The sequence below is a fragment of the Nyctibius grandis genome, chromosome 6, assembly GCF_013368605.1.
Source record: "Nyctibius grandis isolate bNycGra1 chromosome 6, bNycGra1.pri, whole genome shotgun sequence".
Classification (NCBI taxonomy): Eukaryota; Metazoa; Chordata; class Aves; order Nyctibiiformes; family Nyctibiidae; genus Nyctibius; species Nyctibius grandis.
In genome coordinates, this window is record NC_090663.1 from 19329341 (window position 1) to 19356909 (window position 27569).

The 27569-nt window shown below is 38.7% G+C and overlaps 1 protein-coding gene across 4 annotated transcripts in view; it reads right to left on the reverse strand.

Annotated features, from left to right (window-relative positions):
- The window catches only part of KCNIP4 (potassium voltage-gated channel interacting protein 4), a 395018-nt gene that overhangs the window by 29971 nt on the left and 337478 nt on the right, over positions 1-27569 (reverse strand). For all 4 annotated transcript variants that reach the window (XM_068403236.1, XM_068403235.1, XM_068403234.1 and 1 more), the window contains one exon: positions 21193-21317. In XM_068403236.1, the coding sequence (XP_068259337.1) occupies positions 21193-21317 (125 nt within the window). The remainder of the gene's footprint in view (positions 1-21192; positions 21318-27569) is intronic.

Here is a 27569-nt window from a genome sequence, read left to right on the forward strand (position 1 = left end):
GAGGGATTAGAGTGCGCTGTCAGCAAGTTCGCTGATGACACAAAACTGGGAGGAGTGGCTGATGCGCCGGAAGGCTGCGCAGCCATTCAGAGAGACCTGGACAGGCTGGAGAGTTGGGCGGGGAGAAATTTAATGAAATATAACAAGGGCAAGTGTAGAGTCCTGCATCTGGGCAAGAACAACCCCATGTACCAGTACAAGTTGGGGGCAGAGCTGTTGGAGACCAGCGTAGGGGAAAGGGACCTGGGGGTCCTAGTGGACAACAGGATGACCATGAGCCAGCAGTGTGCCCTTGTGGCCAAGAAGGCCAATGGCATCCTGGGGTGTATTAGAAGGGGTGTGGTTAGCAGGTCGAGAGAGGTTCTCCTCCCCCTCTACTCTGCCCTGGTGAGGCCGCATCTGGAGTATTGTGTCCAGTTCTGGGCCCCTCAGTTCATGAAGGACAGGGAACTGCTAGAGAGAGTCCAGCGCAGAGCCACGAAGATGATTAAGGGAGTGGAACATCTCCCTTATGAGGAGACGCTGAGGGAGCTGGGTCTCTTTAGCTTGGAGAAGAGGAGACTGAGGGGTGACCTCATTAATGTTTACAAATATGTAAAGGGCAAGTGTCAAGAGGATGGAGCCAGGCTCTTCTCAGTGACATCCCTTGACAGGAGAAGGGGCAATGGGTGCAAGCTGGAGCACAGGAGGTTCCACTTAAATTTGAGGAAAAACTTCTTTACGGTGAGGGTGACTGAACACTGGAACAGGCTGCCCAGAGAGGTTGTGGAGCCTCCTTCTCTGGAGACATTCAAAACCCGCCTGGACGCGTTCCTGTGTGACATGGTCTAGGCAATCCTGCTCCGGCAGGAGGATTGGACTAGATGATCTTTCGAGGTCCCTTCCAATCCCTAACATTCTGTGATTCTGTGATTCTGTGATAAAAAGTCCCAGTCACATAGAATCATAGAACCGTTTTGGTTGGAAAAGACCTTTAAGAAAATCAAGTCCAACATTAACCTGCCAAGTCCACCACTAAACCATGTCCCCAAGCACCACATCTACACGTCTTTTACATACCTCCAGTGATGGTGACTCCACCACTTCCCCGGGCAGCCTGTTCCACTGCTTGACAACCCTTTCCGTGAAGAAATTTTTCCTGATAGCCAATCTAAACCTCCCTTGGCACAACTTGAGGCCATTTCCTCTCATCCTATCACTTGTTACCTGGGAGAAGAGACTGACACCCACCTCACTACACCCGCCTCACTATAACCTCCTTTCAGGTAGTTATAGAGAATGATAAGGTCTCCCCTGAGCCTCCTTTTTTCCAGACTAAACAACTACAGTTCCCTCAGCCACTCCTGATAAGACTTGTGCTCTGGACCACATGTATATGGTTAGCTGGTCAGTTTGCTTGGCTGGCTGTGCCCTGTGCCTGACCAGGGCAGTCTGTCCTGTCTTCTCATGAAGCTCCTTTCCAAATCTTTTCTGGGTGATGGCTCTCCATTCTGTGTGTGCACGTGTGTACAGGGGTGTGAGTGCAGCCACTGGGGTCAGACCATGGGTTGGAGGGCCCGTGTGTCCCTGGTGCAGTAACTGGAGCACATACGGGGGTGTGAGTGAGTGTGTGAGTGCTAGCAAAGACCAAGTTGAATGAGCAGGTGACATGACCTGGAAGCCAAGATGTGAGTGGGTCTCTAAGGGTAACATCATGGTGGGGTTGGCTACTGGGGACGAAGGGAGTCCTGGACAGCTTTGTGTGTGTGCGCGTGAGATGGTCTGTACCAGCAACAGGACTGGGACTGCAGCCTCAAGGGTTCTTATGCCAGTAACAGGGAAAACTGGTATCCAGGAGCAGCTACTGGACTTCTGAGCCCAATGTCTGAGCCCAGCTGCTGGAGGGATCCACACTGTACGTATATTTGTGTGTATATATATGTATTCTCATTAGTGGGCCTCCATCCTGCTCAGCCACAGAGGGGAGCAGGATGAGGCTGTTGGTGCTGCCTGTGTTCATGTGGCTGCTCTGTGCATTTGCCTGTGAACTATGTGGCTGTCCATTTATATAAGTATATATGTGATGTATGTGTGTGCTCTATGCGTGTGTGCCTACTGGGAATACATCTTCAGCCACGCTGCTGGATGTATCTGGGGGCATGGCAGCAGCCTCCTCTCTCTCATGCTGTTGAATCTGGCCTGAGGTTTTCCCCTAAGAAATGTAATTATTTCATTTATTTAATACATTTATATAATTCAATACATTAATTTACCAGTATTGTATTGATTTTACTTGGGAATACCTTTAGCATTAAAGACGTATTTACCAAATACCAATAGGGCTAAGCTCAAGTTTTGACCAACCTTAGAGCTGCATGCTGAGACTAAAAAAGTTTGTAATTTATTGTAAGTTAAACAAACAAATACATTTGTAATTTTGTAACTCATTTCTCTGTAGTAAATATAAATCTACTTGTCCTTGATATATTCATAAAGAATAGATTTCATTACCTATTTATTTTAAAGTGAGTGCTAATGGGTTCACTTTTGATACTTTTTTTTTTCAATAAAAAAGCAGAATGCATATCAGAAGTGGTCTTCGTGAAAAGGAGCTGAGTGGCGTTGCTGGAGTTCAGATCACATTATTGGCCGACGTAGGAGAAACACCAAGAGCAGGGAAAAAAATCTGCAGCAGCTAATAAATTTTCGTGGGACCTCAAAGTAGATGATACAAACAAAATGAGTTTCCTGGGGGAAAGAAGGTTTTGATGTCATTAAAGGAAAAGCAAATGCAGTCTGAAAAATATCTCAAAAGATATGCTTAAAAGAGATGTCATGCACTAGCTTGCGAAGTAGCCTCAAAAAACTAATTCAGAGAAACCCTCTCTCTTGAAATACTTGAAATGTGAGTGAACAAAGCACTAGAAATTAAGACTGAGAAAACTAACCTGGGAATAGTTAGATAGTTCAAAAGATCTTTTCTCATTAATACAGATTTAAAAAAAATCCCAGATGAACATATTTATGCTCCTTTCCTCTTCTCTTTTCCTTTGCTCTAAATACTTTGAGAAGAAGAAATAACAGAAGATGTGGGAGAGGAGAGCACCTGTTTTTGTGCCATAGTTAAGATTCCCCCCAAGAGGGCAACGAATTCACGGAGATGCAACCATAAGCAAAGTATTGTCCATTAGGTGTTGGTAAAATTTCAAGGGGTTCTTTCTCCTATGAATTAATAGAAAAAAACCCCCATGTCTTTGTAATCTATTATAGACAGTCATTTCTCTGAATAGCTTCTTTGAACTGGTGTCTTCTGATCTGCTGTATTGTCAGTATTTGGGCTCTTGCTTTTTAACACCTCTTTTTGAAACTAGATGAATGACAGAAACATTTAATTTCCTTTGTATAGATTTATCATTCAACACCTCAACACATCAAATGGGAGCTTTCAGGAAGTTTTTAGGAAATCAGTGTGTGTATGAGATAATTGCAATGACTACAGAAGAGATACCTACTTTGGCTCTTTTGATCAGGCAATTATATTATTCCCCCACCTCTGTGCTCCTCTTGAGCTTTGCTGTTTGCCTACAATAAAAGCCAGTTTGTCAAAGGACTGGGAGGATGATGGGCAGGACAGTGTCTCAAACTACTCACAAAGGATGACAGTTTTATTCTACTTTTACACCTATCATTTTGGGGTCTGGCCAGGCTTATGATATAATGGAACAAGTCCAGACCTTACCTGCCTTTCTTCCGAAAAGCTGTTGAAGGAGCTGCTGTTAATTACCAAGAAATATGCAGAGATGGGAAGATAAGCAGAGGCAGGCTGCAGTGGAAGAGATGGGTACAGGAAAGTTTTGAACACATGTGCGTTGGATGCCTGGTCATCAGTAGTGGCAACCAAACAGGTTCAAAGGAAAAGTGTTTGTTCTGGGGGTGATCTGTGCAGATGAAACCATAAAAGTGAGGCTTCGTAACACCATAACATCTCAGATTAAAGACATAAACCACATTCAGTATAAATAAGAAAGTGTAATTTCTATTCTTCTGCTAGACAGCAGAGCCCCCTCCAGTTCTACAACCTTTTATAGTGGTTTAGTAGCCAGGTTACCAGCTACTCTAGACAATAAATGGAGCTGCCTTCTTCTTCATGCCACTTACCCCTTAATAGAATATCAGTTAATTTTCTCAGAGAGAGAAGATAATTCCTCAAGCGACTCAGAAACATGAATTTTTTACTTGAATCAATTTTCATATTCTCTTAAATAATTGAAATCTTTTGCTAACTTTCCTAACATTTTAAAATTATATTCTGTATTTATTTTAATTAATGAATTATTAATACTGTACTGATAAACAAATAACTTTCAAGCTAATGTGGATCTAGGTGTACTAGAGAAAACAGAAATGGACTAAATCAGGGATTTTTTTTCCCTGTTTGACTATAATTATGCTATGTCTATTTAAAGTAGAACACATACAAAGTATAGGACAAAGTGTACTTAAAACACAGTTATAGCTGAAAGAATTTAATATAATTTTTGTTCTAAAAAAGCTTCCTGGAGTAAAATGAAGATTAATTAGTACATGAGTGAAACCTTTCCTATTTTGCAGGAGAGTTGAGAGTCCTAGTATATTAATATGCGTAAGACACATGAAGATACTCAGAGAGTAGGAATTTTAAAAGCTCAAAATACAAGATGGAGTGGTTCTTTTTAGTTTTTATTTATTACACTGCTTGAAATTACTGTTACAAAAAATTTAATTTTAAGGTCAGCATTAATATTCTTTTCATCTGTGGGATATTATCTCCACTATGTACAACAATATGTGTTATATATATGAATGAGTATGTTTATAATGACCTATTTCTACCTTGATGGATTTTCACTCATTTTCTCTAATGAATAACCTGTTTTCAATTCAATTACACTGAAAACCACTGGTGTTTTTAATTTCAATTATGACTTCTACTTTTCTTGTTATCAGGAAAGGGATAGCTATTAATTTAACCTCCTTTCTATTGAAACTGAATTAGTTCTTGGTTCGTTTTTTTTTTTTTCTGATTTGGTTTCTCATCTTAGTTTTCTCAGGAGTAGGCTATAACAAAAAGCTTTCACAGCACCTTTTCTTTATTGAAACAGTTCTTGGTTTACATTTTTAAAAATAACTTCTGTGCAATCATATAGAAAGATGCTGTAACCAGTGATGAATGATGAAATACATTGACCAAAGGTATATCTCAGATCAGACTTATTTGATGACGTCAAGAGGGCCAAAATTTCTTCCTAAAACAGCTTGCTATTATTTTCAATTGTTGCAGAATTAAGCCTTATAGATCAGAATATAAAATAACATACTCTCGTCTTGTATACTTGAATATACTTGTGAGCCTTGACAGCTAGTAATGGAGGTGAAGACATATTTTCTCTATTCTTTGTAGAAGCTGTATAGGATGAAAGACATACAGTGTAATACAAAAGGAAGGTGTTTTTTGTGAAATGGTTAGGGATGGTTATCTCAGATAGTCTTTTGTCCCTACTCTAAAGCCTTCCTATGAATTTGCCTATTTATGGTTATAGGTGTAAAGCACAAACAGTTTTTGAAGGAGGACCTAGAATGCAGGAGGCATCTCCAAATGGCGTACACTAATTACTGGGTCTAAAGGTACATCCTTCCTTTCAGTCTTACTCCCTACTTCAGCTAAAGGCTCACAGCGGCAACACCTCAGATTGTTGCATTATCATTTCTGTCATGGAAGCTGGAGACTCATTTTATAGCTCAGTGGCAACGGTCCACATTTCTACAAGCATCGTGGAAGACAGTGGATTTGATAGCATCAGTCTCCATTGACATTGATTGGTGAAATACGGGTAAAAACTCCTTTCAAGCCTTGTCTCATCACGTAAAACACAAAACTTCTTGCTTCTATTTAGCCACCCGTAGAAGAGTTACAATAATGCTTCCCAATGGCACAGCAAAGATGTACAAGATTTTGAGCCTCCCACTGGAATATACTATAATGAACAAAAGCCTCTTCCCACCCCCTAATTGCTATGGCAGTTTCAGAGGAAAATAAGCAGAAATAAAGGAACTGGCTCACATCCAGCATGTGTGGCTTCACACAGTAAATAACAATCAACACTTTGGCTGCTTCCACGATGCAGCGGGCGAGGTGCCAGCAACGCTTTTAATCAGCAACGGTTCTTTGTTTAGCAATCCCCACTAACTAGTGCAATTTTTAGTTTCCTATTATTAGCACTGGCAGTAAAACAACAGTAAACACCACGACTAAAGATTTGAACTTAAAGTCTCACCCCAAAGCTTGACACACCAAACAGGAGGGCATTTGACAATCCTAACTCCACAAATAGGCAGGAGCTATAATCAAACTAAACGTAGCAGAACCCACGCTTCAGATACTGAGCGGTGCAGTTTGCTGTAAACACTTTGGCAAAGGCAAGGTACTCAGCCTCTTGGCAGAAGCTGTATTTAGGTGAGCACTGCTTCTGTGACTTGCATTTCACCTGTTCCCATGTGAGTGCTTTTGATCAAGTCCCTTCAAATTGAGTGAAATCCTAGGTGAGAGGAGGAGGAATAGCTCCTTGCTGGCAAGTGCTGGCCGCTCAGGTGCAGTCCCTTAGACCCACTCAAGTGATTCACTTGAGCAGAATGAAGGACATCACCAGTTCCTAACAGCAATATTTGAGTATAGGTCAATTCCCTGCTTTAAAACCATGGAGGCCTTTTTTTGTTTTTCTTCCATGAGGGAGTTAGAATTTAGAAGCTCAGTTGTTGTTTTTGATTTCCCTAGAAGCTCCTTGTACCCTTAAAGAGTGGAAGATTCACTGAGGAGGAAACTGTACTAACAACTTTCTGCTAAAGGTTAGCAGACTTGCACCATCATGATTACTAATACTTTACAGCCATATCTGAAAATGAGAAAGCCTGAATTTAACACAAGGTATTTATGAAGCAACCTCAGTGTTTCAGGGGTGAAAAATGCTGATCTGATTTTTTTTGTGTTTGTCAGTCAACTGGATGTTGATACGAAGTGACACCAAATCAAATTTTTGTTTTAATCATGAAGTAAGAACACTGTGAGTTTTGCATTCCTGGGACACATGTGTGCATGAAAGACACTCAGCCTGAAAGTCTGTCCTAACACATGTTATTTCAGTGTTTTTCAGAGTGGTGGTTCTTTGTTTCTTTCAAAGATGTGCAATGATAAAGGCAGACAGATCAATATTTGGTTAGTGCTAACTACAATGAAAATCACTGAGGAATTTCAGCTCCTACAGAATCCTGTCAGCTCGCAGAAATGTCAAAGAGCATAAAAGTCAATGGGGAGCAGGTCAGAAACTGGAAATCAAACTCATTATTTATATTTTATATAACAATACATTTATCTTTTAACAAAGATTTTTGGTTTCTCCACTACTAAGAACACTTTCTCTCAGGAGAATGGCCCCAGCACTGCAAACATAAGAACAAAATGCTTACCTGCATAAATATTTATAAAGCTGAGCCTGATGTTAGCATAAATAGGACCTGATTCACCAAGTACAGTGGTGAAAATCAGAAGCAATTGAGGCAATGACGTGTATGAATCTGCTGTGAGTGAGAGAGTGAGGTGGTGTGTGGGAAGAAATGCTTCTTTCCTGTTCACACAGTGAGGGCAGTGTGCCTCATCCTGGAGGCTCTCTGGCATTCAATGTCTGTCACAGGCTCCCCTCTCTGTGTACCAAAACCTCACTGTCACATCTGTGCTCATCCAGCCTGCCAGCACACTGCACCGACATCTTTATTCTATTGCCCAAAAGACTCCCCAGAGCATAGGTCCATGATATGGAGAAGATACTTGACCACTAGATCTCTACTGTTTATTGGTGATCATGGAAGGGCCAGAGTGGGCTTTGTGGCAATACTTTGGGCCATAAATCCAAATGCCTTTGAGAAGGAGGAGTGAACAGTTCCATAAGACAGGGAAGGATGTACCATTGCTACTTAAAAATGAGATATTGTTTCTATAATTCAGTAAAAGACATGAGAAAAGCATCAGAATGGAATTTTAAGTTTAGTCAGAAATATGAACTGATAACCACAGCAAAAAATCTAAATAAACTACATTAATCTCCTTTAGACTGTTCTGAAGCTTTCCCTGTCTCATATGTGGATATTCAATACATTGCTTTTGGCAGCATATCTAAAATTTGTAGCATAAGTCAAATCATTGGAGCTGAATACTGAGACAAACCTAAATAAATGGTGATTGATACTTGCTGGCATATTTTTGTGAAAACATGAACAGCATAGAGAAACAAAAAAAATAAGTAGAAGGCATTTCCCAGTTAAAACAGATAACAAGAAGGGAAAAAGATAACTAGAGAATCAGACACATCTGAAAAAGTTATCTATCATACAGGGAAGGCCTAAGAAAGAGGTTTCATTTCTCATAGTTGTATCATTCCTTATGGAGATTCATAGAGGCTGAAATTGCTGGGCATAAAAACTTCTTGCAAAACCTGCTAAGTTTATGGCACATAAAATCTGTCTTTGTTCCATAACTGCAGCTTCTGAGAACAGAATAAGAAAATAAGACTGTTAAAACTTGGGCTCCATTACAGGGGATGGTACTACATCTCTTGTTCAGCGAAGCAGATGATATATGACTTGATTTATTTGTTTTCAACACTACTGGAAGTGCAGTGAATTTTTTGGAAATCAGATTCAGTGTGGTTATTTGATCTAGTCTGAGGGATGATATGAGACTCAAATCTGGGGAATTATACTACTTTTAGAGATAAGAAACAGAAAAAAGAATTGATCCCTATGCATAAGCTTCTAGCCTTTTCATGGACTGTTTAATGTTGAGACACTTTAATAGAAAAGGGATGGGCTTCAATCTTAGGATGTGAATTAGATCTTCATTGGGAAATGAAGCAGAAAACTTCTTAGAGTGCCCTGAGATTTCCCAAAAGATGCTGCTCCCAGGAACTCTGAATGCAGAAGGCAATGACCATATGGAGAAAGACACCTCATTTGCAGAGCAAAACCTGAAACCTCCAGTTTCAAATCCTCTGTTGAACAACAGAGAGCTCTGAAGAGGCCTGGCATGCTCCCAATTGAATGGCAGGAATACTTTAATTGGGATGCATACTCTTCCATGGCTCATTAACATAGGAGGCAAGAAAAACGTATTCTGAAGAAACCAGAAAAAGAATCAGATTTTTCCAGCACAGGGCAACAGGAACAGGTACTTGCTTATCTACTGGTAAAAAAATAATAATTAGAATACATTTTGGTATTGCCTCATGGGAATATCTTCCTCTGGACTGGACTGGAAGATTTTAGAGCCAATTACTACTAAATTACAGTTGTCTGACAGACTGAAGGAATGTGCAGTTCTTTTCAACACAGACAGTTATTGTGGTGGGGAACAAATCAGCTGAACAAAACTGTAATTGCCACTTTTCTATCTAGAGCTCTGGAATCCTTGAGAAGCTATTCTTATAGTGAAAAACATGTGAAGAGGGCCCAAAAATCTTCATGACATTTGGACATCTTCCATTAAAATCAATGAAGTTTTGCAACTGACTTTAGGAGACTTGGGATTTTTAGTCTAGAAGAATAACAATATAAATTCAGGAGCTAAATGTTACAAGTATCCAGAATTGGTGAATCTATAGAGGTAGTTAAAAACTGATAAACAATTTTTCCATTACTCTCTGGTGTCAAGTTGAATCTAATTTTCCAGCTGCTTTCATATTAAAGTTCTCTGTTGTTTTATGTTGTGTTACTCTTCTTTCTCATCTTGCTCTGGAAGAAGGTAACAAACATTGCCTAATTTAAAACTTTGTTAATAGTAATGAATCATCATTGCACTGTGATTTTTTACTGGGGACTCATTATTCAGCACATGGAGAAACACTGACAAAGACCTTATGCCCTAAAAACATAGGAAAGAGGTGAAAAAGAATGTGAGATGAACTGGGTTGTTCAGCAGGACAATATGGCCGTTAGTTGTTGAACCTGGATTTCCTGCCTATTGACCCAAATTTGGTAGCCTGTACAATACACTTCCTGTCCATCTAGATCCAGTGCTTAGTGCTGAAATTTTTAATCACAAGTGCAATCATGTGTCTGTTGCCCTGATACCTATAATTGCTGGTAGATAGCATGCCAGAGACAAATACTGCTATATCCAGTTATTGGGGGTTTACTTGTAAAAATTATTCTTGACACTTCTTTTTGTGAGGCCACCATGAATCTGGTCACAGTGTCAGAGATGCATAAATGGAGCAAGTAAATAATTGTTAGAAATATTGCATAGAGTGCTTCCTAGATCGGTCTTTTTTTCAGACACGAGGTTACTGTTATTTCCACTTGACGGATATGGAACTTGGTCATGGAGGGGTAAATGGTCTCACTCAAATGTAGTGCCCACAGAACACATATTTCACTCTTAATGCTGAGGAATTCAGTGTTCATTTTTCTCTCCTGTAAGGATGAACTTTGCTATCTCCAGCTCCTGGGAAAGTTCAGTTTCCCACAGCCACCAGCCCCCCTGGTGGTGCTCCCCACTTTGTTCCCAGGGCATGTTTGAGAAGGCTTTGATCAAAGCCTGAGAAGCAATTTCTCAGATAGCCAGGGACACTCTAAAAGGTTTTGGCTGTCAGACCAGAGACATTAAATTAGGCAGTTGTCAATGTGGAGCCCGTGTAGGCAGCGAAGCACTGTACAATGCTCTCTTGCAAACCCAGAAGGCTTTTTAGTGTGATAGTTTCAGGCTTTCAAAGGTGTGTGACAGTTAATAAGCCAGCAGAGAGCCAAAAGGCTAGAGTCTTTAGCTTCTAGTTCATGCTGTGTTTTACTGAATCATGCTGTCTTATGAGCTATTGGCTCTTATTTCTTCTGTTATACTCACCGTATCTAAGGTCCTTTAAGTATATTTCACAATGGAATTGATTGGGTTGAATAAATTCCCTTACATGAAAGTTAACATGAGAATCATTCACATTATCAGAGTGAAGAGCAACTGCGCCAAATGTCCAGCTGATCTAAAAGAGTATGGGCTCTGTTAGATACTGGATTTTAGACTTACACTCAAAGGTAAATGCAGATTGGCCCAAGACTTGTAATAAACTTCCATGACACTGAAAGACTTGACCTTGATGCTTTGGCACTTGTGATTTGCTGGTTTATTTGAAGATTTACCAGTTAAGTTAATTTTTAGCACAGATGTAGATCTAAAGACATTTCTAATTAGAAATGAATTCTTGTTGAAATCAAGAAAGGACTTTTGATGGTTCACTGCTTTCTGACAAAAACCTACAAGTTGGTAATTTTGTTTAAATGGATCAGGAATTTAAAGAAGAAAAAATTCTAAAGATCAAAACAATTACTTGGAAATTCCTGGGATCCAGAACAGATCACTGAGTTCAGCACAAATAAGATTTTGTCTGTATAGTTTCAAACCAATCAGGACCCAAATGGTCAAACTGCATCATCCAGACATATCACCAGAAGATGTATTTATTCCCTCTCCTCTCATTTGCAGGCCTAGGATGCCCACCTGAAAATATGTGTGTCCACTTTGTGTCCCTGAATTGCAGTGTAACAGGGAGGTGACTTAGTATAGGATTTAATATGGAATTATCATGTTTAATAATAAAAACCCTTTAAAAGTAAGAAAAACCGGTAGCAAGAAATCAAGCAGAGGGATTTTTGAACACTATTTCTCAACTGATGAATTGGCTCACTAAAACACCTTTATGCTAAGCTGTGTGTTATGATGTGCAGTGTTTATAGCAGTTACAGTTAGTATTCATCTCACCTCATGAAGAAAAGGGGACAGGTGGGAGAAAGGAGAATGAGAAGTGTCTACTCCCTAAATTTTTAAATGACAACATCATCAGTGGTGCATTGCACCAAATTTTACTTCTCTAACGTTAGTGATTACCCAGAAACCAAAATCCAACAATTTCACATAATGCCAGCATCAAGCTTTGTAATGCTTAGTCCCGATGCAGCAAAAAAATAACTGCAGTGAGCTGTTCAAACTGCAGATTTTGCTGCTCATATTCTAGTACATAAACATTTATATTCATCAGATATCACATACTGACACAGATGAAAGCTCTGTGGTAGAAAACCAGTAGATGACTTACACTGAGCAGCTGGCTGGCAGAGCAGAATGTATATACTGTGCACCATGTGTCAGCCTGGCATGACTGATGGCACGCCTGACCGTGAGCCCCGCCGAGAGCACACCAGAGCACAGGACAGCGTACTGCCAGTTTCAAATAGGAGGGACTGACAAGCACACAGAGCAGTACAATTCCACCAAAATATAATATTGACTTTCTTAAAGAAGAACTTTAGAGGTATTTGGTGCTCTGCACCGTTATTGATACTGGGTGCTGAAAATCACACTCTTCTTGTATGCTGATTAATCAGCGATTTGGCATCTACATTTTTCAGAGATAATTCAGCAGTACGCAAGCACTATTATGAAGACAGTCCTTGGTATGCTAGATGGCAGTTTTTCCCTAGTGAACATGATGTGAAGTATCTCCGTGAACAGCAGTAAGTCATGAGATGATATATGAAGTGTAGGACTGACTTCATTATTAACTTTCTAAAAGAAGATTTCAATCTCTGCCAGCAACTGCAAGACTAATTGAAATGAGTATCTCTGCTGAACGCATTAAGGTCTGTAAATTTGCAATGACTGACAACTATACTCTAGGTCTGTCCAACTGTACCTCCAAATTATTTTACTTTTTATATTTGAAAAGTTTCAAGTTTCTTGACTAACTCCTGAAGGAAATACATATGATGTAAGCATTACTTATTGCTCAGTTTGTTTAAAAGATTTTCATGTAGCCTTGTTTGAAACATGGAAAAGTTCACTCTAAGCCCTAGTAAATGGATATCAGTGCTTATTAAAACATAATAACAAAATTCTGCCATGGCAAGGTTTTTTTTTCCTAAGTTTTTCTTCAGTCATCTAAAATTGAGAAAACAATTGATCTGAAGTAGAACTGGTAAATAATAACAACTGTATTTTAAAAAATGGAAATTTGAGCTATGTGCATTATACATGTCTTCAGAAACTCCCTCTATATAGAAAAAGATGATTTACAGAAATCTGTCTGTTGACAGCAGACAGGATATCCAGCCTAGGTTTACTTGCCTGGAGTTTCATTATGCAGGTTGTCTATTGTTTAGTTATTAACGCTAGCAAGTCACAGGAGTCTTCTAACATGGGAGATGCTAATTTCCAGTTTGAACTATTACTATCTGATTTTCTAGTAAGATTCAGAAATTCCTTTATTTTTTCTATTTTCTTGGTGTTTTTATGCTACAAATTTAACAGGTTTATATGCACAAGGCACAACTTGTTCAGATGTCATCACTGCAACTATTTGAAAGACAAGTTGTTGGTGCTTCTTTGTATATACATCCTCTTCTGCTGTTCATACACTGTTTGTGCAGAGGGGTCAGCACCTCTGTAAAAGGTTTCAGCACAATGGGCATGTTTCATACACTGTTACCCAGCAGATCAACCCATCCCCTGTTTGATATTCAGAGTCACAGAGGGATATAGGTCAAATGGTTTTAGTGTTGTTTCATGTTTGCCAGGAGAACTAGGTGGGACCCTTTAACTGACCTGTCTTTTTCTTCCAGGCTCTCTTCTGTTTGGTCAGAAAGAAAGTCTGCATCTGGAAAGATCTTGCTCTTGCTAAGATTACGTGCTGTGTAACCCAAGGACTTCTACAGACAGTTGTCACATCTTGAGGGAAAAGCAACTGCACTGACTGCTGGTGAAATGAAATCTTCCTTGCTGTCCTAGGACTCTGTGGAGGAGCGTGAAAAGCATATTTAAGCTCTAAGCTACCTCATCCGCAAGAACAACCTTTGGAAGACTGATGTGAGGTGCAAAATACTCTTGTGCTACTGCCATTGTCAGTCAAGCTCAGTTTTGTTTTTTTTTCCTCTCTTCTGGTCTGTATTAATCTTGCATCTGCATTTATTCATTACAATACAAACACATGGATTCAGTGTAGAAGTGAATGGGATCACAATGAACTGTAGACATCCTATTGACTCTGTGAGATGGAGGACACTGATGACTCACAGACAGGTGATCCAAGCTAAAGTGTGTGAAACCTTCTGCTTCATAATACATGATGTTCCAGAGATATAAACTAAGAGGATTTTGTTGTCTTTGCCCCTTGTCATGCTTTAGAACAGGTGGAAAAGGTTAAGTAAGAAAGCAAGGGAAATGGAATGGACTTTCAAAATCTCTGTTTGGATCATCACAGAGGTATTCAAACTCTTTGCATCACCCATTTTTTAGAGAGCTTTTAATAAATAATATGAGGTCTTATCATATGAGGTCTAGAACTGGTGTTTGAAGATCAGCATTAAAACTTTGACTTTTACTTCCTTGTCAGCTAATGTTAATGATGACGTAAGATTCTGTGTCTCAATGATCCCAAATTATTTTTTAGTGTCAGAGTGCCAATATTACCTAGATGCAAAGCCATATCAAAAATCAACCTGAATTTCCACAGGAAGTATTTATGCAGATTTTATTTATTTATGGAGACTTTCTACAGCTAAGAATGTGAAAATTCACACTGTAAGTATATTGAGGTTTTGAGGGGATTGGGCTGCTGTGCACAATACAGAAACAGCAATTACTTCCAAATCATTAGCTAATCCTGTATATTAAATTACTTATCTAGTCAGAATGTGGGTAGTTGAGATCACAAACTGGTGGAACTGTTCACTGGAAGAGAACTCTGGAGGTCATCTAGTCCAACTTACCAAAAATATTCTATGAATATTCTTACAGTTGGGTATGTAGATATATCTTAGATGGATAAACCCACATGACATGAACAGTATGTTTTTATTTCCTACTCATTAGATTGGAAATATAGTTTATTAGATACAACAAGCACTTTCTCCTCACTTATTTTTTTTCTGTAAGAGACTAACAGAAAAACAAACAAAAGGGAAGGAATTTTCCAGAGAAGGACAATAAGAACAGTTGTATTTTATCATGCAAAACTTGAATGCTCTAGACAATCAATAAATGAGTTTTATAACCTATAAAACGAGGTTTTGTTAAACTTTCTGTGAGACTCAAAAATGCAACATACAGTAATACAATGCTTCCATCAAGCCATAATTGAAATGGAAAAATCTTGGAATAAGTTAGCATATTTTGAGTTATGCAAAAATATATTCTTACATGAATGGGTAGTGTGATGGGGAACCTATGTCTGAGCTGCAACATTATCAGAGTTATTATCTTACTGTCATCGTTTGCCTCATTTGCTAACAGCAATAAGGAAGAAAGGTATCTTAGAAATGTTGTTTTCCCAATAAATGTCACAAGTCTGGAACTGCCTATTTTAATCTACAGTATGTATCCAGGGACATTTTTATGCATGCATGACTTGAATTTACACTTTCTCTGATATACAGATGGGTAAGATCAATGTTCATCAAAAATCCTTTCACTGTTGCAGGAAACTTTACTAGTTTACCAACACAGAGTTCAACAGAACTTTTGATGAGAATAATTAACAAAAATTAAAAGATCATTAACATTTAAGTTTAGTACAGGAGCATCTTTTGTGCAACAAAAGCATTATCTAAGTATTTTTAAAATGGAAATGTGCCATAGCTCAGGGACATTTTTAAGACTGTGAGAGACCTATCAATGGACAAAAGAGAAAGAAAGACCACATGTTGAGTGCATGCTTGATAGTCTGTGCAATTTATTGTGAAGTACCACTTGTACTAGGCCTGCCACAGAGCCATTGGTTTGAAAGGTTAATGACTGCAGCAATCACAATTTCAATTTACAAGAAATGGGATGACAGGAAGCCAAATACAAAATGGAGAGGTCCCACTGTGATGGCAGCTGCACAACAATTCATCAACAAGAGTGCAGGAACATTGTAAAACCAGAGTGCTGGGGACAACCTTTTGAGCCTGGGGAGGGCTTAGGACTTCCGTTAAGCTAATTTTTCAAGGGTAGTATAGAAGCTTTAAAATGGCTAAATTACTGAATATAGGCATAAGTTCTCCCTTGGGGCCTTTCCTTATAATAGTTGTTAGGTCATCTGAAGGTGCTTATCCCACCTCCTTATGTTTTCTTTAGTGTATCTCCTCTTGTATTTTAAATGTTGACCTTTACTACTACCAAAACAGCCATTGTCACAATAGGCATTTGCATAGACTTTGGGCCTTCCTTGCAGTTGTACTCTACTTCTTGCTTCCTAGAGCATCAGCTATACTACAGTGTGATCTGAGAATCTCTAAAGCTTTCAGGTGTGTACATACACACAGATGTGCTCCTTCTGCCTGTATTACTTTTTGCTGGATTTGGTGTGCAATTTGCCTGGAAAATCAAATTGATGAAAATACCTTTAAAGGTTTACCTTTTTATTTTTATGTATGCAAAAACCACATAATAAATCAAACTTTGTAATTACCAACACTACAGAAATACAGGAGTATTTGCTGCTCTCTCATCTGAAGTCAGTCAGAACTACATGTAAGTAATTTGAAGTCATTAATAATAAATAACTGGACATAAGCTCTGAGCAGCTCTGGTCATTCCTGTCTCAGAACAGACATCCTAGAACTAGACAGAATTCAGGGAAATCAGCAGCCTGGAGTGAGATTATATAGACAAAAACTTTTCAGTTAGGAAAAGAAGGGACTAAGTAGGAAATGTGTTAGACGTGTGTAAAACAGCGAGTGTCTTGGAGAAGTAATGTTAATGGTTACTCATTTTCTCATAGCAGAAATACTATAGGTATCTTATTAAAATAAAAGGCAGCAGGTTTGACATAGAAATAAATTGTTTTTCACAGAAGGCATAACTAAGATATGGAGCTAATTTCCCACAGGGTGCTGTGAATGTCAAAATACCCTGATAGGTTCAAAAAGTAATTGTCACAGTTTATGGAAGAAAAGTTGGTTAAAGTATGTAAAATACAAAGATGCAGTTATAACTTTCAGCACAGGAAGTATTTCAGTAGCAGTGTACCCGGTGGCAGCACAGTGTGTTAGGGGAATTATCACTCTAAATTTCCCTTATTCTTATAATCTTTCTCTTATCTGGCCACTCCTGAAAACAGGATACTGAGTTAAGGGACTGAGAACTGATTTTCTTCCGTTTCATCAGTTGTTTTTTCTTTATCATGTCTGGGACCTGTTTCTTCTTGCCACGCTTGCAAAAAGAGAGGAAAAAAGTGCATACTAGAAAGGCTGTTGAAAATATACAGAAAAAGATTCTGCTTTTCTTACTCATTACTTTCTGACACACCTAAAGCATTAAGTACTATAATACAGAGATACTCAAATTCTTCAGATATAAATGTCAGCTTTGAACTTATACCTACTATCACCATAGTAGGCATGAAGTCTTGTCCATTCTAAAGCCTAAAGTTTTGTGTTCATTAAGGTTATTAATATTTGCACTATTACAGATATTTTATCTTCTGTTAGTGTTACAGTTTAACTATTGAAAATATTTTTGGAGGCTCTATATAAGGATAGAGTTGCTACCAGTTGCTTCTGTAAGGAGATAGGAAATCTGTGGATTTATAGATGGGAAAATGCTGCCTGAAACCAACATTCACTCCTAGACTAGCAAGCAGTAACTAGTTTAACTGATATGTTTGAACTAGCTTAACTTCTGCATGTTGATTCCAAACATCAAGTGGTCAAATAGGAATAGTTATTCTATAGTTCATTGGTGATACAAATACGGACCAGCAAAAATCCATATGGGGCATAACTCTGTTGAGTTAACCAGAGCACATGTAATAATTATGCCAGCTGATACTTGCTACATTGCCTTTAGGACCCCAGTCTGCACTACAGCTCTTTTGAGCCCCTGCCAGTGCACAGTGCAATGCTGATGCTATTGTTCTGTAGGATGCTGTAAATTTTGTCTAACAGGACAATAAAGTCAGCAGAGCTACAGCAACTTAAGTTCATGCCTTAATTTATCTTGCTTTATATAGTTAAATTATTGAAGAGATAGTAAGACAGGTAAACATCAGGTGAAAAGCATAAAGCACAGAGGTAGGATCTGCACAAGTTTTGATGGTGTCATGTTAAAGGTGTGTGTCTGTGTGTTTCATTAAATCTTTTCAGTGGAGTTTCCTTTCTAGTGGAATGATTAAACAGAATATCACAGACTCACAGAACAGCTGAGGTTGGCAGGTACCTCTGGAGGTCATCTGGTCCAACCCCCCTGCTCAAGAAGGGCCACTTAGAGCAGGTTGCCAAGGACCATGTCCAGAGAGCTTTTGGATATATCCAAAGAGGGAGACTCCGCAACATCCCTGGTCAACCTGTGCCAGTGCCCATTAACTCTCACAGTGAAAGAGTCTTTCCTGATGTTGAGAAGGAACCTCCTGTGTTTCAGTTTGTACCCATTGCCTATTGTCCTGTCACTGGGCACCACTGAAAAGAGCCTGGCTCTGTATTCTTTACACTGTCCCTTCCAGTATTGATATACATGATAATATACATATTGATGAGCTCCCCCCGAGCCTTCTCGTCTCCAGGCTGATCAGTTCCAGCTCTCTCAGCCTTTCCTCATAGAAGAGACACTCCAGTCCCTTTCGTCATCTTTGTGACCCTTCATTGGACTCTATCCAGTATGTCCATGTCTCTCCTGTAACTGGGGAGCCCAGAACAGGACACAGCACTCCAGGTGTGGCCTCACCAGTGCTGAGTAGAGGGGAAGAATCACCTCCCTCAACCTGTGGCAATACTTTGCGTAATGCAGCCCAGGATAACATTTGCCACCTTTGCCACCAGGGCACATTGCTGGCTCATGTTCAACTTCGAGTCCAGCAGGACCGCCAGGTCATTTTCTGCAAAGCTGGAGCACACACATGTGTGCACACACATGAAGCACACAGGCGTGGAGACATTGGCAGGATAGTGTTAAGCTGGATCAGGAAGAAGGGGAGCAAGAAGGAAGGTGGCCTGTGGCAGACAGAAGTGGATGATTGAGCACTGTCAGGGGTACACCATCTAAGTGCAGACCATGGGAGGCACTTTAATGTCATCCTGTATGAGTACCCACCAAAGCCGCTCATACTATATTTGTTAAAAGCTAGATATGGGACAGGAAAGTTGACCTAATCCACATAGGCAAGCTACTCATAGAACTGTAGAGCATTTTGCTGTAGAAACTGATAAATATGAGAAACAAAACAAACCCCAACTAAACTGAAAGTCTTGAAATCCTTAATTTCTGAAGTCTAAAGATTGGGCTAAAGACTACTGCGCTAAATTTATTTATTTTTATAACAGTCACCAGCCCTAGGCATGTTTTACAGCATTTTTGAAAGTAATTGATAATTTTGCAATTATACTAAACACAAAAACCCTGAAGTTCATGCTTATTATCTCTAAATAGTCAAAGATATTTATACATGCATTTCTTGAATTATCATGTACTGATGAGGAAATGAAACACCTGAATAAAGATGTATTACTACGCATTACCATCAACACTCCTTTGATGTAAGTAGAACTTACGTCTTAGAACACAAAAGTGTATGAAGAGCTCGAATTCCTCTTTTCAAAAAATGGTAAAACAGTAATCAATTAAAATACCGCCTTATAACCTATTCTCTTTTTCCATACCTCATTTTATGCAGAGAATTATCAGTCTCCTTCATTTATGAGACTCTAAAAATAATTATTCTTAGAGAAACAGACAGAAGGCTTATTTTATCCACTGTACTTTGTGCCTTTTAGCCTTAGATAATTAGGGACATTAGTTCATGATTTGCAATGCCTAGGGAATACTGTCATTAGCAGGGGAATGTTCTCTGGTAGCCTGAGGAAATGAAATGCTTTTAAGAACAATCACTGTTAATCACTAACATGTCAACATTATATACCTTCTGGAACTGAGGATGATATATAGACAGGACACATTAAGTGACTCTGTATTTTACTTGCATTGTAAGCTTTTGATAAAAATATAGTTTTAAAACATCCCTTTGCATGGCTTGCTTTCATTACAAAGTACATGATATCTAAGAATTCTGCAAGATTTTCACTACTTCTTGTACAAGCTATTGAAAATATTCTCTCTGATTCCATAGTTGAGCTTCATTGTGCTTTTAGCATTATTATACTTTGTTACACAATTTCATTTGAGTAGTAAATGCCAAGGACAAGAAAAAGGCCCTTTTGTAAAGGTGAAAGAAAAACTAAATCAAAAGGTGATAAATGCAATTAAACTTATCTTTGCCTTCAGCTCAGCAGGGGATTTAGCACCTGCACAGTCGCAGTACTCACAACTGAGTACAGAGATTAACATTACACACCAATGATTTCCAGGCAATTGCTATTATTAATTTTTTTTTAATATCAAGTATTTTCTATCCAATGTTAATTGCAGGTAATATCCTACAGAAGTGTTAATTGCATGAAAGGTGGTAGAATAAAACAGAGAGAACAAGGCTATTTTTTTTAAGAAAATAGCTTTTTTAAATATAGTATTAATAAAATCAGGGGCAGGTCTTACTTTTGGTATAAAGCCAGAAGTTAATACTACTTACTAAAATCTTTTTGTGTCTTATTTCTCTGCTGCACTAAGCATGGGTGCCTCACATGCCAACACCAAGCCCAGCACCACAGGACAGCAAGCACACACTGGAAAAGGAGGCAGATGGCACCTGTGTACTGGGGTCCTCACTGGGTATCGCTGCCAACTAAATACATTGAGCCTGCCAATAGAGCACATATATCAGAAAAAAAATCACAACTAATGACTCCTAGTAAAGGGATCTAACAAGTTTATAGATTTGTAGAGCTAGGAAAGACTGAAGAAGTCATCTACTGCTGTTCACCTAACGAAAAATTCCTCTAGTGAAATTTAAGGCAATTACTTCTTGTAATAGCTACTGTGAACACAAAAATAAAAATTTATATATAGTTATAATTCTCTTCTGGACACTTTCTAATGTGTCTGCATCTTTTGGTCATTAAATAGCTCAATTGTTACAGAGTGATTGTTTCTGCATCTGATCAGACACTCAGTGTTTAGCTACTGAATCCCATGAGCTCCACCACCAGTCATTCTTACACTGCTGAGATGGCAGTGGCCTATCCTGTAAATGGATGGTAAATTCAAAAAGTGCTTACATTCTTGAAACCTCTATATAAGATCTGAAGTTCCTTCTTTGTGAATTTACTCTGTGCTTCCAGCAGTTCAAGAGCTTCAGGTCTATGTCGTACTGTGGCCATTTCCATTTCATCTTCTACAGTGTCTGCAGAATAGAAGAGACAGAGAAGGAAAGCTCAACAAGAAATATAGGATGTAGAAATATCTAACCCTTACAGAAAAAAAAAGAAAGTTAAATGACATTCTCTTAAAGAACAGCTTTTGCACCTTTAAAGACAAATTATGTGTTCATTTTGAACTCATAGGGAAAGGATATCTGTTCTGCCTTCTGTGGCTGCACAGAACAGGGGAACAGCAATGATGATCCAGCAGCCTGCATATTACCACATCAGTACAAATAGTAATAAACTGGAAAGCCAACATTCTGTAAGGGCATGCGTGATGCACTCAATATGACTTTCCTGTTTCTGTGACTCTCTGACCAAAGAAAATAGTTTTATAAAACTTTAGTGACTCCAGAATACTGGAAATTTTCCCTTGGTTAGTTAATTGCTGTGAATTCACTGTATCAGACTGGGATTTTCACTGCTCTCCTTTTATTGTGAAGTTGTGCTTTGGAAAGTGTGAGAGATTGATGTTGCACATTCATCAGCAGACCTTACGTTGAGTATGGTATAACAAACCCTTCAGGGCAACATGATTATTCACGGTGAGCAGCCTAAGTGAGGAACATGATGATTTTAGTGACTTCATCAGTAGGTGAATAAGAATGTGGATATACACATTCAAGGCTTACAGCTGAGTGCAGCCCTAAAAGAATGAGAGACAGCAATGCATTCTTTTCCACGTAGAGTTTTAAATATGAAAGTTCAATAAAATAGCTAAAGAAACTTACAATATATATTTTTTTACAGGGTGCCAGCCATATAACTGATCAAAAATATGAATGTGTGTATCCATTTTTAAGTACTTCCAGCATTGAACATAGCTTATGCAGTACTCCAGACTAATTTAATCAAATCATTGCCTCATTCTGCTTTAAGAGTTATACCAACTATAGAAATATAAGTTGAGAGAACACACCTAATTGTCACTTCTGCAATGCTGAATATATATATTTTATTTCATCAGAGTGTGGGATTCTGCATTCTTCAAATAAAGTTTTATTCAGTTCTATTTTCATAAGAGTACAATATTAGGATACACCATTAAAACAGTATTATGCTTACATCTTCACATTTTCATTCTGCTACAATGCAGTAATAATAACTTTCAGCTGCTTGGGAGAAATCTGGCATCAGAAGACATAGTTCAAGTAAACAACAAATGATTAACCTTTAAATAGATATAATTATAATATATAAAATATTTGGACAAAACTTCACAAAATTGTAGGGCCTTGTCTTGTCTCCTGTCAAAGAGATGTTGCTGTTAGCACTCATCTCAGTAAGATAACATCAGTGTCACACAGATGATCTCGGTGTTATCCGCAGTCTTCTCTCAGAATGTCCATCGTGTATTGGCTTATGGACAAACTATAATATGCTTCTCTTTCATTTTTCTTTACAGATTATCTCATATGACTCGTAAACCACTACCAGCTTTATGAAAACTTCCAATCTAAATGCTATTGAAAAAAACCCCAACTGACACAACTTTACATTGACCTTATAGTGTCTGATAATGGTTTTAAAGGGCCAGTATCTGAACTCACAAGATTATAAGAAAATTTCCGCTCTCTTCTTTCAAAAGACACACTGAAGTGCACAGAGGAAGTCTTAAAAATCCTGCCCTTGTAGATGAAATTGGAATAAAGTAGTTCCAGAGTTAAGAAGCTGTGTTCCTAATCTATGGAAGGCATAGCAAAGTTCGAGTCCCATTTTAATTCTGCATAAGAAAATCCAGGGTTTATACTGCACAGTTTCTAAAGGTTTTCCATCATGTTTTAAGCGATTAATCTTTCATATTCTTTATAGAGTCACTAAAGTCTCTATAACAATGTCATGCTGTAGATATGCAGGTGATTTTTTTTGTCAACTGCAAGTCAACACTAGGTGCTTATACTAAATTGGCAAAAGAATCAATCTGAGAATAAATATTGTTGAAAAGTCACTTGTGTTTTATACGCCAAGAGTTATATGGGATTTAAATGGGCTATTGTTTAGACAAAAAGGGATTTAACTAGAAATGAGCTCTCTGAGCATCCATTTGTGAAACATCTGGCTACCTAGAGAGGCATCTAGAAGCCAAATGAATACACGTAATAAATGTGAGGCTAGAGATAAAGGCCAATGTGATGCTGAGGCACAATGGTTTGGTATATCCTTTGTAATAAACGTGTTTAATGATTCGGTGAGAATGTTAGAAGGACTGCAGCCATGGTGATGGATGTTGTCTTTCTGTTAATGAAAAGGTTCAGCATTAACACTGTTTTCCACACTTTATTTCTGTAGTCTTTTATAGATATAAATAATCAAACAATAAGACTATCATAACCTTCCTTATAATGGTGCCAACTATGCTTGACTGAAATACTACAGCATTCATGAAGTCACTTGCAGTTTTTAAATTTTTTTCTTCAAACTTATGGCTACTATTATTTCAGCTGACAAAAAAAATCTATACTTTAAAATATGCAGTGGAAAATGGTGTGAAAATATATCTATTTCTAAACATTAACGTTTTCTATGGCATTAATGAAAAATTAATTATCTCATTTCTCTAGTTTCTTCAGCCTAAGAAAGTTAAGGGTACTTTTTTTTTTCATAAAAGGCTAACATGTCAACTGAAAAACAGAAACAAGTTCATATTCACTCATTAATATATTAAACAAAATATTCTTACCGATTCCATTAATGAGTAGCTTTCTTCTAGCTAAATAGTAAAGACAGTTTTTAACGTATTGGCCACAGGAGCTATGCTTTGAACCTTTCATTGTTCATTAAAGAACAAAATGGTAAAAGCAATGCAAAACGCAGACATACTCTTTAAATAATGGCAGTTGGAGAAGCATGTCCAAAGTTAGGGCTCGGGTTCATAATCTAAAAATTGTGCACATGGAATTTGCCTGCACAAACCCCAAATTTACAGCTCCCCTGTCCATTTAATAACTGCATGCACACACGCTTTGCTTCTCCAAAACCATTCTTGAGTCTAGTTCTATCTCTAGCACATGCATTCAGCTAAGGAAGGGTGGATTTAAGTTTAGGCTTACTAGGCTGAAGTACATGAATAAGAAAAAAGCGTTCTTTGACATGTTTTTTTCAATGGGAATGTTGAAATAAGATTTTATTTATTCAGGTAACCTTTGTCTGCACATATTGATAGAAGTTAAGTGGCATGAAGTGCAAATTCAGGCTATGCATATTTCAACAAATGACTTGTTTTAAAAATATTCCCCTTAAAATTTCTAAGGAATTCGCATTATGTGGTTGTTATTGTAGGTAGTGTTGGCTTTGTTCTCTAGTGCATTACTATGGTTGCTTCTTTCATGTTAGCAGAAATCAAATAGCACATTATGTCAAAATGGGGATAATAACAATATGTGTCTACAATGATATTCTTATTTAATATAATATTTTCATTTATATAACTTAATATAGCACTTCATTATTGATGAGAGTACAGAGAAAAATGCTGAATGCATCTTTTTTTACTACGTGGCGTCATCAAATATGAAATATTTAATGCAAGTTTTATTTTGACTGCTCTCTTCTGGTTTATAAAACACTTTCAGCAAGAAAATACAAGTTTCACATGGTCAAAATTATTAAGACTGACTCCAAATATTTTTGTGTTACCTGTGCAGACAAAAAGCCGCATAGAAATGTGCAAGGAATAAGGATGTATTGCTCTCCAACCAAGTTTAAACAAACAGATCAAACCTTCTATTCCATCTGTTCTATTTCCTTTTTTTCTACTCTATGCCCCATCATTGGAAGTGTTCAAGGCCAGGTTGCATGGGGCTCTGAGCAACCCGATCTATTTAAAATCAAATAGATGATTTTAAAGATCTCTTCCAACCCAAACCATTCTGTGATTCTATGACTCCTTTTATAGTCTAAGACTATATTACTCAGGTCACGTAGCTGAAAGCAACTTCTACATAATGAATTACTATCAGGTGTCACAACAGTAATTGACCTTTTTAAGCTATCCTATTTTCAAGTAAAACACATCAGCTGAAGCCACCATCAAAAAAACACTGTGTATCCACATCTTTAGTCCTTTTCATCTTTGAGATTTCAAATACTTAGAACGGAAAGCAAGTACTACTGTCTTCTCTATAGAGAAGCATATGAAGACAGTGAAGTGGGATAGCAAAAAGAAAGCCTAGATCCATACTGCTGAAGACTAGGCACTTAATTGGGGCCTGTGTTCATAGCTAAGTTGCCTTGGGTTGTCCCATATTCACCGGACATGGGGAACTGCTCTTGGGGGAGTTTCTTTACCTTAGGTTGATCGATAGGCCTTATCAGAAGAGCATATAGGAAGCACAGGGACCATTCAGCTTCTAATTTTAGGTGCTCAGATTAGTGCCTAGAATTAAGCCAAATTAAACTAGACTGAATTGGGTCCACAGGGATATTTTAAAATCAGTTATATTAGCCAATTTATATATGAAGACATTAGTGTTATTACTATAATTAATCTCGTAACTATTCTCTTATTACTATAATTAATCTAGGTGTATATATATGTATGTATGTATGTATCTATGTATGGATCTCTCTCTCCCCCTCTCCCTCCCTCCCCCTATTTCTATCTATTATGTCCCCTGGAGGAATTTGATTTCCTCACAGCATATCAAGACACTAAAGGTAATGTCAGTGCGGATTTCCTTTATCTCCACATTCACATAATTTTTTTCCAATCTCATTTTTATTTTCCTCTAAGACACAAACTTTAAGTCCTGTTCCCTAAATTGTTTGATGTTATATAGTCAAAACCTGCAGGGCCAAGCCTTTCCTCCCAGACCAGTACTGCTGATACTATCCTGCAATCCTTGCAGTTAAACTGAGGAAGTGTGGTCTGGATGATCAGGTAGTGAGGTGGATTGTGAACTGGCTGAAGGAAAGAAGCCAGAGAGTGGTGGCCAACAGAGCAGAGTCCAGCTGGAGGCCTGTATCTAGCGAAGTCCCTCAAGGGTCAGTACTGGGACCACTACTATTCAATATATTCATTAATGACTTGGATGAGGGAATAGAGTGCACTGTCAGCAAGTTCGCTGATGACACAAAACTGGGAGGAGTGGCTGACACACCGGAAGGCTGTGCTGCCATTCAGAGAGACCTAGACAGGCTGGAGAGTTGGGCAGGGAGAAATTTAATGAAATATAACAAGGTCAAGTGTAGAGTCCTGCATCTGGGCAAGAACAACCCCATGTACCAGTACAAGTTGGGGGCAGAGCTGTTGGAGACCAGCGTAGGGGAAAGGGACCTGGGGGTCCTAGTGGACAACAGGATGACCATGAGCCAGCAGTGTGCCCTTGTGGCCAAGAAGGCCAATGGCATCCTGGGGTGTATTAGAAGAGGTGTGGTTAGCAGGTCAAGAGAGGTTCTCCTCCCCCTCTACTCTGCCCTGGTGAGGCCGCATCTGGAATATTGTGTCCAGTTCTGGGCCCCTCAGTTCAAGAAGGACAGGGAACTGCTAGAGAGAGTCCAGCGCAGAGCCACGAGGATGATTAAGGGAGTGGAACATCTCCCTTATGAGGAGAGGCTGAGGGAGCTGGGTCTCTTTAGCTTGGAGAAGAGGAGACTGAGGGGGGACCTCATTAATGTTTATAAATATGTAAAGGGCAAGTGTCATGAGGATGGAGCCAGGCTCTTCTCAGTGACATCCATTGACAGGACAAGGGGCAATGGGTGCAAGCTGGAACACAGGAGGTTCCACTTAAATTTGAGGAAAAACTTCTTTACGGTGAGGGTGACCGAACACTGGAACAGGCTGCCCAGAGAGGTTGTGGAGTCTCCTTCTCTGGAGACATTCAAAACCCGCCTGGACGCATTCCTGTGTGACATGATCTAGGTAATCCTGCTCCGGCAGGGGGATTGGACTAGATGATCTTTCGAGGTCCCTTCCAATCCCTAACATTCTGTGATTCTGTGATTCTGTGATCCTATGCAGTGGATAGCAAGCACACACAGACACATGCACACGTGTACACAAAAAGATACCACTTTTCAAATACACTGAGAGCAGGTATTTAATTTAACCAGTGAATGACTTCTCAGCTAGCTTGGAGAGCATAAGTGCCAACCCAGCAGCTCCTACGTGGCAGACCCTGGCACTGGTATGTTGCCATCCTACTCTGCATGGACAAATCTGTTATCAGCCCACAAATCTGTTCATCACTTGATTTTAAACCTCAATAGAGCATGTGATTACTTCAGCAGAT